The 18,073-nt window shown below is 38.1% G+C and overlaps 1 protein-coding gene across 24 annotated transcripts in view; it reads right to left on the bottom strand.

Annotated features, from left to right (window-relative positions):
* The window catches only part of MAGI1 (membrane associated guanylate kinase, WW and PDZ domain containing 1), a 678,927-nt gene that overhangs the window by 108,854 nt on the left and 552,000 nt on the right, over positions 1–18,073 (bottom strand). For 10 of the 24 annotated variants that reach the window (XM_017515737.2, XM_017515738.2, XM_017515748.2 and 7 more), the window contains exons 4-5: positions 17,726–17,932; positions 9,040–9,241 (exon numbers count right to left, since the gene is read on the bottom strand). In XM_017515737.2, the coding sequence (XP_017371226.1) occupies positions 9,040–9,241; positions 17,726–17,932 (409 nt within the window). Of the gene's footprint in view, positions 1–9,039; positions 9,245–15,111; positions 15,197–17,725; positions 17,933–18,073 lie in introns of those variants that run through there. The other 14 variants (XM_037733929.1, XM_037733931.1, XM_037733932.1 and 11 more) reach the window with 4 other exon arrangements.

Raw genomic sequence — 18,073 nt, 5'->3', positions numbered from 1 at the left:
TTTTCAAAAAACCCACTCGTGGATTTATTTATTTATTTTTTTTTTAGGGCTTTTTGTGTCTCTAACTCCTTCAGTTCTGCTCTGATCTTAGTTATTTCTTGTCTTCTGCTAGCTTTTGAATTTGTTTGCTCTTGCTTCTCTAGTTCTTTTAATTGTCATGTAAGGGTGTCAATTTTAGATCTTTCCTACTTTCTCCTGTGGGCATTTAGTTGCTATAAATTTCCCTCTAAACACTGCTTTAGCTGTGTCTCAGACATTCTGGTACTTTGTGTCTTTGTTCTCATTGGTTTCAAAAAACTTACTTATTTCTACCTTAATTTCATTATTTACCCAGTAGTCATTCAGGAGCAGGTTGTTCAGTTTCTATGTAGTTGTGCGGTTTTGAGTGAGTTTCTTAATCCTGAGTTCCAATTTGATTGCCCTGTGGTCTGAGAGAATTTTTGTTATGATTTCCATTCTTTGGCATTTTCTGAGGAGTGTTTTACTTCCAATTATGTGGTCAGTTTTAGAATAAGTGCCATGTAGTGCTAAGAATATATATTCTGTTGATTTGGGGTAGGGAATTCTATAGATGTCTATTAGATCTGCTTGGTCCACAGCTGAGTTCAACTCCTGAATATCATCATTAATTTTCTGTATCGTTGATTTAACATTGACAGTGGGGTGTTAAAGTCTTCTACTATTATTGTATGAGAGTCTAAATCTGTTTGTAGGTCTCTAAGAACTTGCTTTGTGAATCTGAGTGCTACTGTATTGGGTGCACATATATTTAGGACAGCTAGCTTTTCTTGTCACATTGATCCCTTTACCATTATGTAATGTCCTTGTCTTTTTTGATCTTATTGATTTAAGTCTGTTTTATCAGAGACTAAGACTGCAACCCCTGCTTTTTTTCTTTTTTCTTTTGCTTTCCATTTGCTTGGTAAAGATTTCTCCCTCTCTTTATTTTGAACCTATGTGTGTCTTTGCATGTAAGATGGGTCTCCTGAACCCAGCACACTGATGGGTCTTGACTCTTTATCCAATTTGCCAGTCTGTGTCTTTTAATTCGGGCATTTATGCTGTTTACATTTAAGGTTAATATTGTTATGTGTAGATTTGATCCTGTCATTATGATGCTAGCTGGTTATTATGCCCATTAGTTGATGCAGTTTCTTCATAGTGTTGATGGTCTTTACATTTTTGTATGTTTTTGCAGTGGCAGGTACTGGTTTTTCCTTTCCATAGTTAGTGATTTTTTCAGGAGCTCTTGTAAGGCAGGACTGGTGGTGACAAAATCCCTCAGCATTTTGCTTGTATGTAATGGATTTTATTTCTCCTTCACTTATGAAGTTTAGTTTAGCTGGATATGACATTCTGGGTTGAAAATTCTTTTGTTTAAGAAGGTTGAATGTTGGCCCCCACTCTTTTCTGGCTTGCAGGGTTTCTGCAGAGAGATCCACTGTTAGTCTGATGGGCTTTCCTTTGTAGGTAATCCAACCTTTCTCTCCAGCTGCCCTTAACAATTTTATCTTCATTTGAACCTTGGGGAATCTTATGATTATGTATCTTGAAGTTGCTCTTCTCAAGGACTATCTTCTGGTATTCTCTGTATTTGCTGAATTTGAAAGCTGGCCTGTGTTGCTAGGTTGGAGAAGTTCTCCCGGATATATCCTGAAGTGTATTTTCTAACTTGGTTCCATTCTCCCCTCACTTTTAGGAACACCAATGAAATGTAGGTTTGGTATCTTCACATAGTCTTGTATTTCTAGGAGGCTTGGTTCATTCCTTTTCATTCTTTGTTCTCTAATCTTGTCTTCACACTTTATTTCTTTAAGTTGATCTTCAATCTCTGATATCCTTTCTTCTGCTTGATCGATTTGGCTATTGATATTTGTGTATGCTTCACAAAGTTCTTATGCTGTGCTTTTCAGCTTCATTGGGTCATTTACATTCTTCTCGAAACTGGTTATTCTAGTTAGCAGTTCCTGTAACCTTTTATCAAGGTTCTTCGCTTCCTTGCACTGAGTAAGCACATGCTCCTTTAGCTCAGAGGAGTTTATTACCCATCTTCTGAAGTCTACTTCTGTCAATTCATCAAACTCATTCTCCGTCCAGTTTTAGTCTTTTGTTGGCAAAGTTGTGATCCTTTGGAAGAGAAGTGGCATTCTGGTTTTAGGAATTTTCAGCCTTCTTGTGCTGGTTTTTCCTTCTCTTCGTGAATTTGTCTACCTTTGGTCTTTGATGTTGGTCACCTTAGGATGGGCTTTTTGAGTGGTGATCTCTTTTATTGATGTTGATGCCATTGTTTCTCACTTGTTAGTTTTCCTTCTAACAATCAGGCCCCTCTTCTTCAGGTCTGTTGGAGTTTGCTGGAGGTTCACTCCAGACCCTGTTTGTCTGGCTATCACCAGCAAAGGCTATAGAACAGCAAAAATTGCTGACTGGTCCTTCCTCAGGAAGCTTTGTCCCAGAGGGGCAACCTGCCAGATGCCAGCTGGATCTCTCCTGTTTGAGGTGTCTGTCAACCCCTGCTGGCAGATGTCTCCCCATCAGGAGGCATAGGGGTCAGGGACCCACTTGATGAGGCAGTATGACCCTTAGCAGAGCTTGAGCGCTGTGCTGGGGGTCCACTGACTGCTCTCTTCAGGGCCAGCAGGCAGGAACATTTAAGTCTGCTGAAGCTGTGCCCACAGCCATCCTTTCCCCTCAGTGCTGTGTGCCAGGGAGACGGAAGTTTTATCTATAAGCCCCTGACTGGGGCTGCTGCCTTTCTCTCAGAGATGCCTTTCAGACAGGAGGAATCTGCATCCCTTATTTTCTTGAAGGACTTTAGGGCCCATAATGGTTCCTTATTTAATTTCTAAAATTGACAATTTGTGTGTCTTCTCTCATTTTTTCTTTGTCAATCTTATCAGAGGTTCTTCAGTTTTTTAAATCTTTTTGAAGAATTGACTATTTCTTTCACTGATTTTTGTCTACTGTTTTTCTGCTCTTGATTTCATTCATTTCTGCCCTTACCATTATTGTTTCCTTCCATCTGTTTATTTTGAGTTTAAAATATTCTTCTCTTTCTAGGTTCTTGCATTGGGAGTTTAGATTGATTTCAGCCTTTTCTTCTTTTCTCATATATATGTTTAGTGCTATAAATGTACCTGTAATTACTGCCTTGGCTGTGTTCCATCTATTTTGATGTGCTGTATTTACATTTTATTCAGTTCAATTTATTTACTTATCTTTAAGTTTCCTTGAGACTTCCTCTTTGACCCATAGGTTATTTAAAAGTATGTTGTTTAGTTTGCTTCTAATTGGATTGGAGATTTTCCTACTGTATCTGACATTAATATGTTAACTCTTGTTTCCTTTTGATTAACATTTACAAGATATATTTTTCCATCCTTTATTTTCAACATAGTTATATTGTTATATTTGAAATAATATGTCATAGATAGTACATAATTAGGTTATAGTTTTAATTCACTTTGCTCTTCCCCATCTTTTAAATTGCTGTATTTAGTTCACTTTATTAAATGTAGTTACTGATATGTTAGGGCTTAAGTCTTCCATTTTGTTTGTAATTTTCTTTTTGCTCTGTTTTTCTTTACTCTGTTTTATTCTTCGGGCCTTTCTGTGGGTTACATGAATATTTTAGAATCTATTTTTATTTATCTACAGTACTGTTGAGTATATCTCCTTTGTATACTTACAAGTGACTGATTTAGGTACCACATTACACATATATGCTCACATTATATTATTTACAAATATATTTTATATATATCTTATAATCTACTGGTGTCATCATTTTACCACTTTGAAGTAGATAAACCTTATCTCCATTGATATTCTTTTACCCTCCCTGACTTAGAATAAATTATCTTAAATATTCTCTCTACACACATGTAGAAACATTAAACAGTACTATTGTTGCTTCAACACCCAAACCTAATTTGGAGAACTTAAAGAGATGTCAATTATATCTCAACAAAAATGGGAAAAAAGAAAACTCAAAAGGTGAAGAAAAGTAGTTCATTTATCTATAGTTTTACTTTTTCCATTCTTCTATTTTCCTGATCGTTACTGTTTGTTTAGAATTTTGGTTTTGTTTTATAATTCTCTTTTTGTTTAGAGAACATTCTTTAGCCATTTTTGAGAGCAGACCTGCTGGCAATAAATTTTCTGGCTTTGTTTTTTTTATTTTTACTTTATTTATTTATTTATTTTGAGACAGGGTCTTGCTCTGTAGCCCAGGCTGAAGTGCAATGGTATGATCTTGGCTCACTGTAACCTCTGCCTCCCGGGTTCAAGCAATTCTCCTGTCTTAGCCTCCGAAGCAGTTGGGACCACAAGTGCACGCCACCATGCCCAGCTAATTTTTGTCTTTTTAGTAGAGATGCCATTTCACCATATTGGTCAGGCTGGTCTCGAGCTTCTGACCTCGGGTGATCTGCTTGCCTCAGCCTCCCAAAGTATTGGGATTATAGGTGTGAGCCACCGCACCCAGCCATAAATTTTCTTAGTTTTCTTTCATCTAAGAATATTTTCATTTCCCCTTGATTCCTAAAGGATATTTTCACTGGATGTAGAATTCTGGGTTAATTCTTTTCTTTCAGCACTAGAAAAATGCTATACCCCTTCCTTTCGGCCTTTGTTGTTTCTGATGACAAATATGCTGTTATTTTACTTGTTTCACTAACATATGTAGGGTGTCATTTCTCATTGCTTTCAACATTTTTCTGGTTTTAGTTTTCCTAAGTTTAATTATGAATGTATCTTACTGTGGTTTTCATTGGGTTCTGCTTAGGTTCAGCCAGCTTATTGAATCTGTAGGTTTATTTCTTTTGCCAATTCAGAAAATTTTAAGCATTAGTTCTTCAAATGTTTTTCTTTTCATTCCCATCCACTTTCCTTCCTCCAATGAAATAAATATTAGATCTTTTGTTGTTGTTCCAAATGCCCCCAAAGCCCTGTTTGTTTTCTTCTCCTAGTTGATTTTCTCTCTGTTGTTCGGATTAGGTAACCTCTATTTTCAAGTTCACGGATTCTTTCCTCTCCTCACTCTCTTTGCTGATACCAGTTAGGCTGGGAGGGATAGGACTATCTCACTGTTGTTCCCAAACTGGCCTCTCTGACTCCATAGGGAGAGGGTGGGCTCTTTACCACCGGATGGTGGTAAAAATCCTGATTCTCCAGTAAACCGCCTCTGATACCACACCAGTGGGGAGGAAGAGGGTGTTTCATTACTGCAAGGTGGGGTGGAAGTCCTGAGTTCCCTCAAGTGGTCTCCAGTAAATCTATGTGGAAAAGCAGGGAATCTCCTCATTGCCTGGCTGCAAAGTGCTAGCTCTACACTTAGCCTTTTCTGACATCACCCATCAGGAAGGATTCAGCTCCTAATCACACAGCAGCCTGTCAAGAATAGAAGTGTAACCTTCTACCCTTGGGGTGTGAGGCCACGTTTTTCTGTGCTGTTGCTGGAGTAGATGGTTGTTGAATAAAAATTTTCTGTCTTGCAGGGTGCCCCTTTCCTGATCTTTTGGCTAGAGAGAGCAGGCTTCTATTAGGGCTTGACTCTCTTGGTATTTCTGGGTTGCTAGCTCTTTAGCTCCAAGTCTGGGATACCTCACATCATCATCCCAGCACTTTGGATCACCTGAGGTCAGGAGTTTGAGACCAGCCTGGATAACATGGTGAAACCCTGTCTCTACTAAAAATACAAAAATTAGGCATGTGTGGTGGCAGGTGCCTGTAATCCCAGCTACTCAGGAGGCTGAGGCAGGAGAATGGTGGCTTGAACCTGAGAGGCGGAGGTTGCAGTGAGCTGAGATTGTGCCACTGCACTCCAGCTTAGGTGACAGAGCAAGACTCCATCTCAAAAAAACAAAGCAAAACAAAAAAATGAAAGGGAACTCACCACCCGGTATTCCTTTGATCCCATGCTCTCTACCCAGTCTTATTTGCTCTTCCTTTCAAAGTCTTCTTACGTTTGTTTTCTATACAATGCCCAAGGTTTATAAATCCATGCTTTATTTTTTAATGTTCTTTTAAATTTCTAGTATTTTTTCAATTTCCCCAAAACCATATATATATATATATATATATATATATATATATACATATATATATATTTTATTTTCTGCATGAGTGTGTGCATGCACACACACACATACAAGCATAAACAAAGTAGATCTGGTTCTAATGCGATTTAACTTGCTTTTCAATGTAAGATGTCCTAAAAAGAAATTTTACAGAATGAAAAACACATGAAAATTCAGTAACCAGTATATATAATTTAGGCTAAAATATAAATGATATGTATCTAATCACTTAATATATGTGAAATTTGATAATTGCAGACTAAATCCCATAATTGTCATAAGCCACATTTTTGTATAATTTTCTACTAAGCCTTAGGCAAATGAAACATTGGCCTCACATCAGCTAAAAGCTAAGTTATAAAAAAGTAGGCAAATCACTACATTCTCTTGTAAGCCAGCCATAGTTTTGGAGGCCAGCATCCCACTAACCATCAAGATATCCAACTTCCCCTTTTCTAATATACCGAATCAGTCTTGAACAAAATTATTGGTACATGGTTTTCCAAGAATCTGAGTTTCACAGATTATTCTGTACCAGAAACCACCATTATCCTTCCCTTTTCTTAGCACAATTCTTCTTTACTAATGGGACATAATTTGAAAGGCAATTTACTGCAAAAGCTAAGTAAAAAATCCTGAGTTTATAGCTCGCATCTATTTTTATAACCATGTTTAAACTCCTCTGTAATAACCACAGATAATAATGATGACAATGGTAACAGTAACAACAGTGATCGCTAATTAGTACTAGCCCAAATACTTTGGTTTCTCTGTCTCCTCTAATTCTTACAACAGTCTGACAAGGTAGGTACAATTCATAATATTCATGTCCTTCTTTTATAGTTATAAAAAACTGAGATGCAAAGAGGTAAACTCAAGTTCCCAAGGCCAAACAGCTTGTAAATGATGGAAACAATATGGCCCTTTAGTTGAGCTCTTAATCGGTATGTTTCTTGACTCTCAAAAAAAGACTACTTCTTTTATCCTTATCTTTAAAAAGCATTTGCCATTAATATGAAGACAGATAGATGGGTTGTCACCTCCCTCTGGCTGGCAAATAGCACAGAACCTCTAGTTCACTTATCTCAGAATTCTTCCCAGGTAGGTTCTCAAAGAGGATATTTTGTTTTTTTTAATTTTCACACAGAGTCTTGCTCTGTTACCCAAGCTGTTATTGCAGTGGTGCGATCTTGTCTCCCTGCAACCTTCACCTCCCAGGTTCATGCAATTCTCCTGCCTCAGCCTCTCAAGTGGCTGGGACTACAGGTGTGTATCACTATGCCTGGCTAATTTTTGTGTTTTTTAGTAGAGACAGAGTTTTGCCATGTTGTCAGTCTGGTCTAGAATTTGTGATCTCAGGTGATGTGCCTGCCTCGGCCTCCCAAAATGCTGGGATTATAGGCATAAGCGACTGTGCCCGGCTGTCAAAGAGGGTGTTCTGAGATCCAAGCCTTTTCTCTAACTCTCATGTGTTTAGAAAAATCATACTGCCTTATTTTCATTGTTTTTTTCTAATTATAAAACATATGGTAAATATGGCAGGCTTGGTGACTCACACATACAATCCCAGCACTTTGGGAGGCTGAGGTGGGAGGATCACTTAAGCCCAGGAGACAGAGGCTGCAGTGAGCTATGATCACACCACTGCACTCTGGCCCAGGCAACAGAGTGAGAACCCATCTCAGGAAGGGAAATAAAAAGTAAATAAACAAATAAATGTGTGTGTATGCACCCACACACAAAGTATAAAAAATTCACAACCCCCACCAATGTAAAATGTGGTTAGAAAGTAAATTCTTTACTTAACTCAAACCCAACTGTTCATAGATACTTCTAGAATTTTTCTGTCTCTAGAACTAGGTCTCCATATTAATAGAAACAAATGTACACATAGAACATACGTAGGATATGTGTGTATACATGCATATTTTGCAAAAGTGAGATATTTCTCATAGTTTTCTGCAATGTCCTTCCCTTTGTTACTGTTGATTTAACAGTAGATCAATTTCGATCTATGTGAGTACAGTAGATGAATCTGCAGCTTGATTTTTTAAATAATTTCATCAGTCATTTTCTTTTTCTTTCTTAATGGTACATGAAGACATGGTGAATCTCAATGATGGGATAATAAAGTCAAATTACAGCATTTAAAAACTGACTACTGTTGGCTAGGAACACCACATTATCTTAGATTATCCAGAATGGTTTCAAATGTAGATATTTTTTTCCTTTTCAGAAAACATTGTTAAATGTTTAACTACATAGCATTTACATTTTATACATCTGAAAGACATTCCTGTCTGTCATTCTCAAACCTTAATCCATATACCTGGCACCATGTAAAAATATTAACTTAAAATGCATGGCAGACCTAAACACAAAATGCAAAAAAGGAAAATATTTATGACTTGTGTTAGGCAAAGATTTCCTAACTACTACAGCAGAAGCACAATTGACTAAAAAGAAAACTGATAAATCAGACTTCATCAAAATTAAGAATTCTTGCTCTTTGAAAGACACAGTTGAGACAATGAAAAGAAAAGCCAGACTTGGAGAAAATACATGCAAATCACAAATATGATAAAGGCATTGTATCCAGAATATATAAATAAGTCTTAATAAGAACACTGCACTTCAATTAAGAAAAAAAAAGCAATGTATTTACTATTTTAATGGTTAAATATGTTCTTTAAATATTATGTCATAATTTCTATATACCATAATTTAGTTGTCTAAATCTTTATGGAAATAACCTTGTTCTTCCTCAAACTGTTCAGATTCAGCAAGTAGGATGATAATAATTAATTACCTTTTTATGCAAAACTTATTAAACCTTATTAAAAAATACCATCAGTGGGTGATCAATCCCTTAAATGTAGTTTATATTGGTAGCTGCTAGACAGAGGGAAGGAAGGGAAAAGAAAGATAGAGAGATTTAGGTAGAAATAATGGTATACTTTACTCTATAAAATAGACTTCTCCATTTTCGGTATAGGCCATCTCCCAGTTTTCAGGTAGAGGACCTAAATTATCCTCTGCAGAAAGAGGTAGGTATTGAGGGAACTTCTGAGAAGGGTCCGTGATGGGAGCAGCGATGATGCTACTATTCACAGGTGGTAGTGCCGTTTCTTGGAGAGTGTGCTCGTCTTGTTCACCAGAATCGGCTGCTTAATCATGTGAAGAGATGGGGGGGAGGGGGAGAGGGAGAGAGGGAGGGAGGGGGGAGAGAGAGAGAGAGAGAGAGAGAGAAAGGTATTCAGCAATCATACCCCATACATGGGAAGTACATTCCTATATACATCTACATTCTTAAACACTTTTATCCATTCCTAATTCCTGGCCATTAACTATGACTTCTATCTTATTTAGATGTCTGTCCCTTAATTAGAAAGCATCAAAATAATCGATGAAATTCATTTTACTTAAAAAGAAAGGGAAAAAAATCCCAAATAATGCATTGTTCACAATCTTGGAAATGTCAAAGAATAACCCAATTTATGACTCAAACTCTTAAACTAAGAAGGCCATCAAAACACAAATGGATCTGCACCCTCATTCCATAGGTATCATTTGATTTCATTATTCAGAAGATGTTTGAGCACACACAAAAAAAAGTATTCAGGGTGAAAACACAGATAAAGTGGCATTATTACCCATTCTTGTACAAATGATTTTATAAGTTATTTTAAAATTTGTATAAATATTTTTGGTAGACACTGGCAAAGATCAAAGAATGACAAATTCACCTGAAAAGTATACAAATACAAAAAAAGTAAAAAAAAAAGTATAATCTTTACTTAGAATATGGAGACAGTTATACCAGTGAGTCAGATTTGAACCTCTTCTGGAAAAGTTATGTTCCTATGAAAACCAAGACAGTTACCCCCAGAACAGTATCAAGTGGGCGGACTGATTTGACTTGAATCTTAAAAGAAGGCTTGAAGTACTTGAGTCTCCTTGCCTTCTTATTAACTAGAAACATCAGAGGTGATGTCATCAAAGTATCCCCAAACGGCATTGTTGACATTCTGGTTGAATTTTTATAGAGGCTGATGATATTAACTGTCAATCTCCATGGGGCTTTAAAGCTTAATAATGAGGGTATGCAGTGAATTTCTATCTTCCACAGTAATTCTCCTGTAGACATTTCTGAGTTAGTGAAAACAGACTGAAGAATGATAAAAGGCTGTTTTCAAAGCTTTCTCTGATGAGAAGCTCCCAATGACACACATGGGAGTAAAGGTAATCTAAAAGCTGGATGAAGGACATGCCAAGCCTGCTAAACCACCACCAAAAATGCACCACCCTTGGGGAGGCTGGCTGTAGGTATTCCCAGCCCTGCATCTATTTGCTCTTCTCCTGGTAGCACCATTCAGGTATCCTTGTGGTGCCCCCCTCCACTCCAGGCCCACATGGTCCAGGTGGGGACCTACTCCTGGCTCCACATCATATGCTTTGCCAGTGAGGAGTATTCTAACATTTTTATCTTTGTTATTAGGTCAGGAATAGGTACTTGATCTAAGGCAAACAAATTTGAATGTTAGACATAGAAGATTTACTGGAATTATCAAGCAAGAGGTGGTCACTTGAGGCTGGAACCTATTTGCTAATAGGTTCTCACGCTGTAGGTGATGGCAGACATCTTGACATAGCTTGACATGAACTGCCAGAGAATGAAATCCACACAGAGAAGAGGAGAGGTGAAAGACGGAGAGTCATTTAATATCCCTGGCTGAGCATCTGATCTCTGATTTCATACCTGAAATCAAGGACACCCCTCGTTTTGATAGCTTGAACCCCTAAATTCACTTTCTTGCTTAAACCAATTTGAGTTAGTTTTGCAACCTGCATCCAAGAGTGCAGATTAATAGATCAACTGTAACTAGGGGAACAGAAAAAAATTAGACCAACACAGAAGAAAAACTTTGAAATTACTAATCAATAGCAAAATAAATTCAAAACCGGTCAAGAATTAAGAGTCACTTTTAATTCTCTAGGAGCCAACAAATATTCATTTCTGGCATATCTTTGGAAGGTAGACTTTTCACACTTAGGTGCATAAAAGAATCACCTGGAGAGATTGTTAAAATGCATAATTCTGGCTGTCCTCCAGAAAATAGGTTTGGGATATGGTCCCAAAATGCACACTTTACAAGTACCCAGGTGAGAAAGATTCAGGTGCTGTATGAACTACACTCTAAAGACAAAGACACAAAGAGTTCTCTTATGAACTAAAAGAAAAAATGATGTAGAGAATCGATTGTTAAAAAAGTTCTACTTTCAGTTGGGAATTACTCTACTCCCTTCTTGGTTTATACCTGCCACGTTCCAGAACCACCAGAACCTCTGGCTCCTAGGACAGGTGTTGCCCTGCAGTTAATGAGCTGCGAGTGGTACAGTCTCTGGCTATATACTCCTCTGTGCACCAGTGCCAGGTCAGTATGCTAATGAGATTTGTAGTGAGTGGGTCTAGGCTGAAGGGAGCTGGGCACTCAGTGCCAGACGTTTGTGTCCTGGAGGAGAGGCGACTTGCAGTTGCCAAACTTCTGATTTTTCAAGACAAGCTGGAAATCTGTGCTTTTATGTAAAATCTCCCAAGTTTCCAAACATAATTCCTTTAAAAAATAATGCACTGTAACACCACTGAAAAATGAAAGGTCCTGATTATGAGCACTGACCCTGGAGCCAAACTGCCCAAGTTTGAATCCTGGCTTTACCATTTACTAACGTGGGCAAAGTACTTAACCATGTGTGCCTTCACTTGCTCATCTAGAAAACTGGGACAATAACAGTCCCCACCTCACAGGGTTGTGGGGAGAATTAAATGGATAAGGCATTCAGAACAGCATCTAGCACATAGCAAGCCACACTAAGCAGCCAACAGCAGCAAAAGCACCTCTATCCTCATCAAAATTATGATTACTTGTGTCTTCAGGCCAGACCTCGCCCCCAGCCTGCAAATATGTTACCAAAGGGTGGAAAAAGCATAGGTTATAATATCAGACCACAGATTATAGTCTTGTTTGCTTCTATCTATTTGGCTTTGCCTTTCTGAGCACATATTTCTCAATCTGTAAAATGGGCATAACGTACACAGCATGAGAACAGAATTAACACGTGCCAAGTGCCTGGCACCTGAGATGTGCTCAATGGGTGCTTGGGACTGAAACCTCTTATTGGAGATACAACTGTCCAAACTCAGTGACTGCCTTTTCATTTAGGAGGCAGCAAACTGTCAGGATGATAATAATAATGTTATTAAAGAATTTTTATTAACCTATTTTAATAGAAACTGGATATAACAGGAAAAGGGTAGGGCCAATGGGTGAGCCACTACATGTGAAATGAGACGCACTTAATTTAACAATGAGTGTACGTTTACAAAAAAAAAAAAAAAAAAAAAAAGCCCTGCCAGTATTCCTAAACACTGCATGAAGGGAATATAAGTTCTCTGGGAAAATCTCTCAGTAATTTTAATTTCCTGGAGAAAAAAAAAATCCCTCCAGCAACTAGATCTTATTTTAAGTTATCCAAGCTTTTGTTTTTATTTCATATGCTTTCCATATCTTCTTCTCAGCTCAACAGAATCTTAATCTCATTCTCTGAAAGAAAATGGAAAGTCCAAAAATGAGCTGCTGGCACAGACATATGGCAGACTCAGGAATTCACAGCCTTAGTCATGGCTTTGACTTATGCTGTGATTTAAAAAAAAAGAAAATCCTTCTGTTGGGCCATGGTGGCATGTGCCTGTGCCTGTAATCCTAGCTATTCAGGAGGCTGAGGAGGAAGGACTAAGCCACGGAGTTTGAGACCAGAAAACGCAACATAGCAACAACATAAAAAATAAAAAAAAAAAAAAAAAAATTATAAACTAGCTGGGTGAGGTGGCACATGTCCATAGTCCCAGTTACTGGGGAGGCTGAAGTGGGAGAATCACTTTAACCTGGGAGGTTGAAGCTGCAGTGAGCTGTGATCGCACCATTGCACTCCAGCCTGGGTAACAGAATGAGACCCTGTCTCAAACAAAACCTTTTATTTAATTTACCAGAGATTTAGGAGCACTGACACTACTTTCTTACTAAAGGTTGCCAGTGAATGCAAAGAGAACAGGTAGAACGGAATACTGGAACAAGATCGAATGGGGAGACAGGGAACCTGGTTCTCCCACTGTTCAATGGCATAACAGTTACAGTCAGTCCTTCAGGGTTCTCATCTGCAACACTGGGAAGGTAATACCTGGATAGCTTCTCTCTCAAGATTTTCTGGAGGTTTGTGAGATACATGTAAAAATGGTTTGTAAAACATAAATGAATACAAATGATATTTTATATTAAAATTATTATTACTATGAAAATGATGTTTTCATAGTAAATCAGAAGCTTCCAAGCAGTTACACACACTCTCTCTCTTTCTCTCTCTCTCTCTCTCTCTCTCTCAGACTTTTGAAGGTGACTTCAAGAACATAAACCAAGTCAAAGAAAATTTCTGAAGCTCGTTTTATATTATACATGCTTTTAGGTTTATGTGTATCTACCACTGTGCACAACCAGTAATAATCTTTGAGGCTTCATAAAGCTGCTGAACTTGATTTAAAACACAAATAGCATAGTAGGTGTGCACTCAGGCTGTGGAGTCAGACTTTGTGGGTTGCAGTGGCAGCTTTGGCCCTGTCTCACTGGTTTTGTGATACTGGACAAGGTATTTGACCTCTCTGTTATACACATAAAGAGCTTAGCAAAGTGCCTGCCATATAGTCTATACTTGAGAAACATTAGCTCTTACAGAAATGATTATCTCAACAATCCAAAGCAATGCTTTATCACTGTCTATCAACAAAAAAAGATGTGTCAGCAACCTAATGTTTAAAAATATTAGGGATTATTGAAAGAAAAAAGCCTAGAAACATGATTAGGTAATGGTTTGATGTCTCTCAGAGGTGTTCATGATGAACATGTTACTTTTTAGTTGTAGTGACTTGTTCCATATTTTATTTCATTTTATTTTTTTTGAGACAGAGTTTCCCTCTGTCGCCCAGGCTGGAGTACAATGGCATGCTCTCAGCTCACTGCAACCTCCACCTCCTGGAATCAGGTAATTCTCCTGCCTCAGCCACCTGAGTAGCTAGGATAACAGGTACCCGCTACCACACTCCGCTAATTTTTGTATTTTTACTAGAGACGGGGTTTCATCATGTTGGCCAGGCTGGTCTCAAATTTTAAACCTCAGGTGATCTGCTCGCCTCAGCCTCCCAATGTGCTGAGATTACAGGCGTGAGCCACCACACCTGGCCCTTATTACACACTTCCTAAGTTGTCTATAATGAACACAATATTTTTGCAAAAGTCTTTGTATATATAACTGCTTTGGACAACAGTGTAACTCTACCTTCATTAAGCACACATAAGAAGTGTTCTTTCTCAAGGCCTCTTTTAGGTCCATAAATTGGGCACAATTTGTAGAAGACTGTCCCATTGCTTTGTGTTCAACAGTCAGTTCCATGGTGAGCATCTGGGATGGATGCTCACCGCTCAGCTTCCGCCTTAATCAATCACTGCAGAAAGGAAGGGTGGGCTGCCTTCCCAGGATGCTTCTGGCCAATAGGCTCCCTGATCTTTTGCCTGCAAACACTCCCAGCGTTATTTAGGTGTGTTATTGAGGCATACCTTATTCACAAGACTCAAGCAAAAGGCAGCTAAGATAAAAACAGCAGAAAATTATTAAAAATATCCTGGTAAATGTAATTTTTTAATGGCTTCATAGCATTTCCACATTTTGATATAATGCTCATGCCTTTATCATAGCTGGCCCAAGCAGGAGCCAACACCTCATTATGCCACTGTCACTCTAAGTTTAAAGTGGCTGGTGGATGCCTATTTAACGTGGTTCAGAATACAACATGCTTTGACACCACTAGTTTCACATACTTACAGACTGGGTAGTGTTAATTACTTGAAAGATTTAGCATGAGTTAGTGTATGACAGATTGTCAGTTGTCACAGGTATAGTGTTATAAGTGAGGGGACAGTCAACATGCTCTGCACATTGTGAAGAGGTCCCATCATGTGCATCTCTCAAGGCCACTTTTTCCTCCATGCATCTTCTTTGTATCAGACAAGATCCTGAAGAACACAATCAGGTGCCACTTGGCTTTCTGTTTTGTGCAGAAACTAATCATCAGATTGATTTTGGCAAGGATAACTAGGGCCCGCAAATTGTTCTAAGATGCCAGGATTTGAAGTAGGGGTTTTATGGGGTCAGATTTTCTGAGGCGTGGCTTGTAGAGAGGGAGACTGATAGTAGTTAGAAATAGGAAATGCATCTAGACTTACAGTCAATTACCTCTACTTTGTTCCTCCTTTTTACCAAAAAATCTATTCAATAAATGGAGGACAAATAGAGGCACACAAGCTTCTTAGGGACTACACAATCTGCTTGGCAGAACAGTTTTGCTGCACACTACCCCCAAGGTTTTCCATTTCTGCGACCACAACTATGGTTTAGGTTATACCATGATTTGCTATTCTTATTTATTAAAATATCAAGACATTAAAGTATGAGAAATGTTAACATGTGTTCATGATCTGTTTTCATTTTGGTAAGGGCCACTATAAACAGGTGAAAGATTCCTAAATGAAAGAAATCAGCTGATTTCAATTAAAGCATAGGTAAAAGGTGGCAAATTTCTTCTAGATATTACAACTATAGGGCAGGCGCTGGTCTAACCCATTCTAATTGAGAAAACGGGAATTTTCATGGAGTCAAATTCACACAGTTAGAAGAAGAAACTCAGAAATAATCTAATCCTAGCTAGTCATTTTACACGTGAATGAGTTAGTCATAATTTTCATAAAAAGACAACTACCGGCCCGGCACGGTGGCCCACACCTATAATCCCAGCACTTTGGGAGACCAAGGTGGGCAGATCACAAAGGACCAGCCTGACCAACATGGTGAAACCCCACCTCTACTAAAAATACAAAAAAGTTAGCTGAGTGTGATGGCGCCCACCTGTAATCCCAGCTACTCAGGAGGTTAAGGCAGGAGAATGCTTGAACCCAGGAGGTGGAGGTTGCAGTGGGCCAAGATCATGCCACTGCACTCCAGCCTCGGTGACAAAGTGAGACTCTATCTAAAAAAAAAAAAAAGACAACTCCCAAGAGCCAAGCCAGGATAACAAACAAATCTCCCCGGTCTTTACCTAACACTTCTTATACAAATGTTGGGCTATCCTACTGCTATGACAATAAAGTCATCAAAAAAATTTTTATTTCCTTTTGATAAATTTTAGGCTTCTGAGTTTAGTTAATAAATAACAAAAACCTCAGTGAGGTCCATATAGGTTGCAGACAGTATTCAAAATTAACAAGCTTTTCCTAAATATCCTGTTAGAGTTGGCAGCACAGGGAAAAACAGAGTCTACTAATCTCCCCCTTCACTGGGGCTGATGCTAATAAAGTAATGACCAAAGTATAGTAATGTAAGAAAGGGCCACTATGGGAGAAGATAATCTCATATGTTGAAAATGGATAATTTATTAATAGGTGTAACTCTAAAATATTAAAGAAAATATTTAAGGAGAGACAAGGTGTTCTTCTAATCCACAGCACTATAGACTGAAGTTACTCCTATCTTACTCAGCTGTTACATTTTGATTTACTATGTAAGGTCAAATCCTCATATAGTAAAAAATATTCCTCAGCTCTTCTGGGTCACTGCACTAACCCAAGGAACAAACATTATTATTATTATTATTATTATCATCATTATTATTTTTAGAGACAGAGTCTTGTTCTGTCACCCAGACTAGAGAGCAGTGGTGCAATCTTGGCTCACTGCAACCTCTGCCCCACAGGGAACACACAACATTATATCCTCTGTGAATGGTGTCCCCTGGAGTTGTGCAATACTAAGCCTGAATGGCCTTACTCAAAGGTCTTGTCCTTGAAAAATCCCTTCATAAAATACAGCATACCTACGCTTGGCGTTAGGCAGCCCTGAATATAGATAAAACATATATAATATAGTCAGTAATACATAGGCTATATAATATAGAATATAGGCTATACAACATAGAATGCATATATAAGATATAATGTTAGAATTTTATTTTTCCATCTGTTCCCCTTTTAGGGCATATAGCAATTTTGCATAAGTTAACTGAATATGTAATATCCTACAAAGATATAAAAGGATGCTGCTGGCCAGCATCAACTGACATTAAACAGATAAAACACATTCTCATATTTTGCTTCACAGCAATCAGCCATAACAGAGAGATACTGCAAATTCCTCCGCAAAAATAATGAACAAAATACATATATATATATATATATATATATATATATATATATATATATAATTTTGAAGAGAAAGACACCATGTTGATTATTTTCTCATTTTCCTTCTTCACACATTCACCCCTAGCTCCCTTAAGGTATTCTGGTGAAGTTAAAATATTCCTGTAAAGAGACATGAAAAGAAGACCATAGAAAGGACCATCTCTTTTCCAAGCACTGTGTGGTCCAAGTTTGAATTCTGGCAACACTACAAAATCCCTCGATAACAGTATCCTTCTCAAAACTCTATGCAAAAGCCTCCCCGTCATCCCTTTCCCAGATCCACTGAGGGCAACATGGTCTGACCTTTACCTGTAAAGCTACTGTTCATTTCAGGAACATCATCCTCTTCCTCATTCTCCGCATGGACTATGCCAGCATTTTGCATATCATTGTAGGACTTGGTTCTCTTCGGGGTCGACTGCTTAGAGCCAGACTGAAGGCTTTGCAAGGCATCCGTCGTGATCACTTTCCCACTGACTGGCTGGCTAGGAGGCTTGGGTGTCCCATAATAGTTTCCTAGGTGATGGAGAGACACATTTGCATGTTTCAAAAGGAATACTTTGTTTTTTTCAAGACTTCACATCCAAATCTCTAGGCACATTTAAAAAATTACACTAGAAAACCAGAACAAACTGTATTTTATTTCTGGAGTAGGTT

The sequence above is a fragment of the Cebus imitator genome, unplaced genomic scaffold (genome assembly GCF_001604975.1).
Source record: "Cebus imitator isolate Cc_AM_T3 unplaced genomic scaffold, Cebus_imitator-1.0 Scaffold556, whole genome shotgun sequence".
Taxonomy (NCBI): domain Eukaryota; kingdom Metazoa; phylum Chordata; class Mammalia; order Primates; family Cebidae; genus Cebus; species Cebus imitator.
This window is presented reverse-complemented; position numbering and strand designations above follow the sequence as displayed.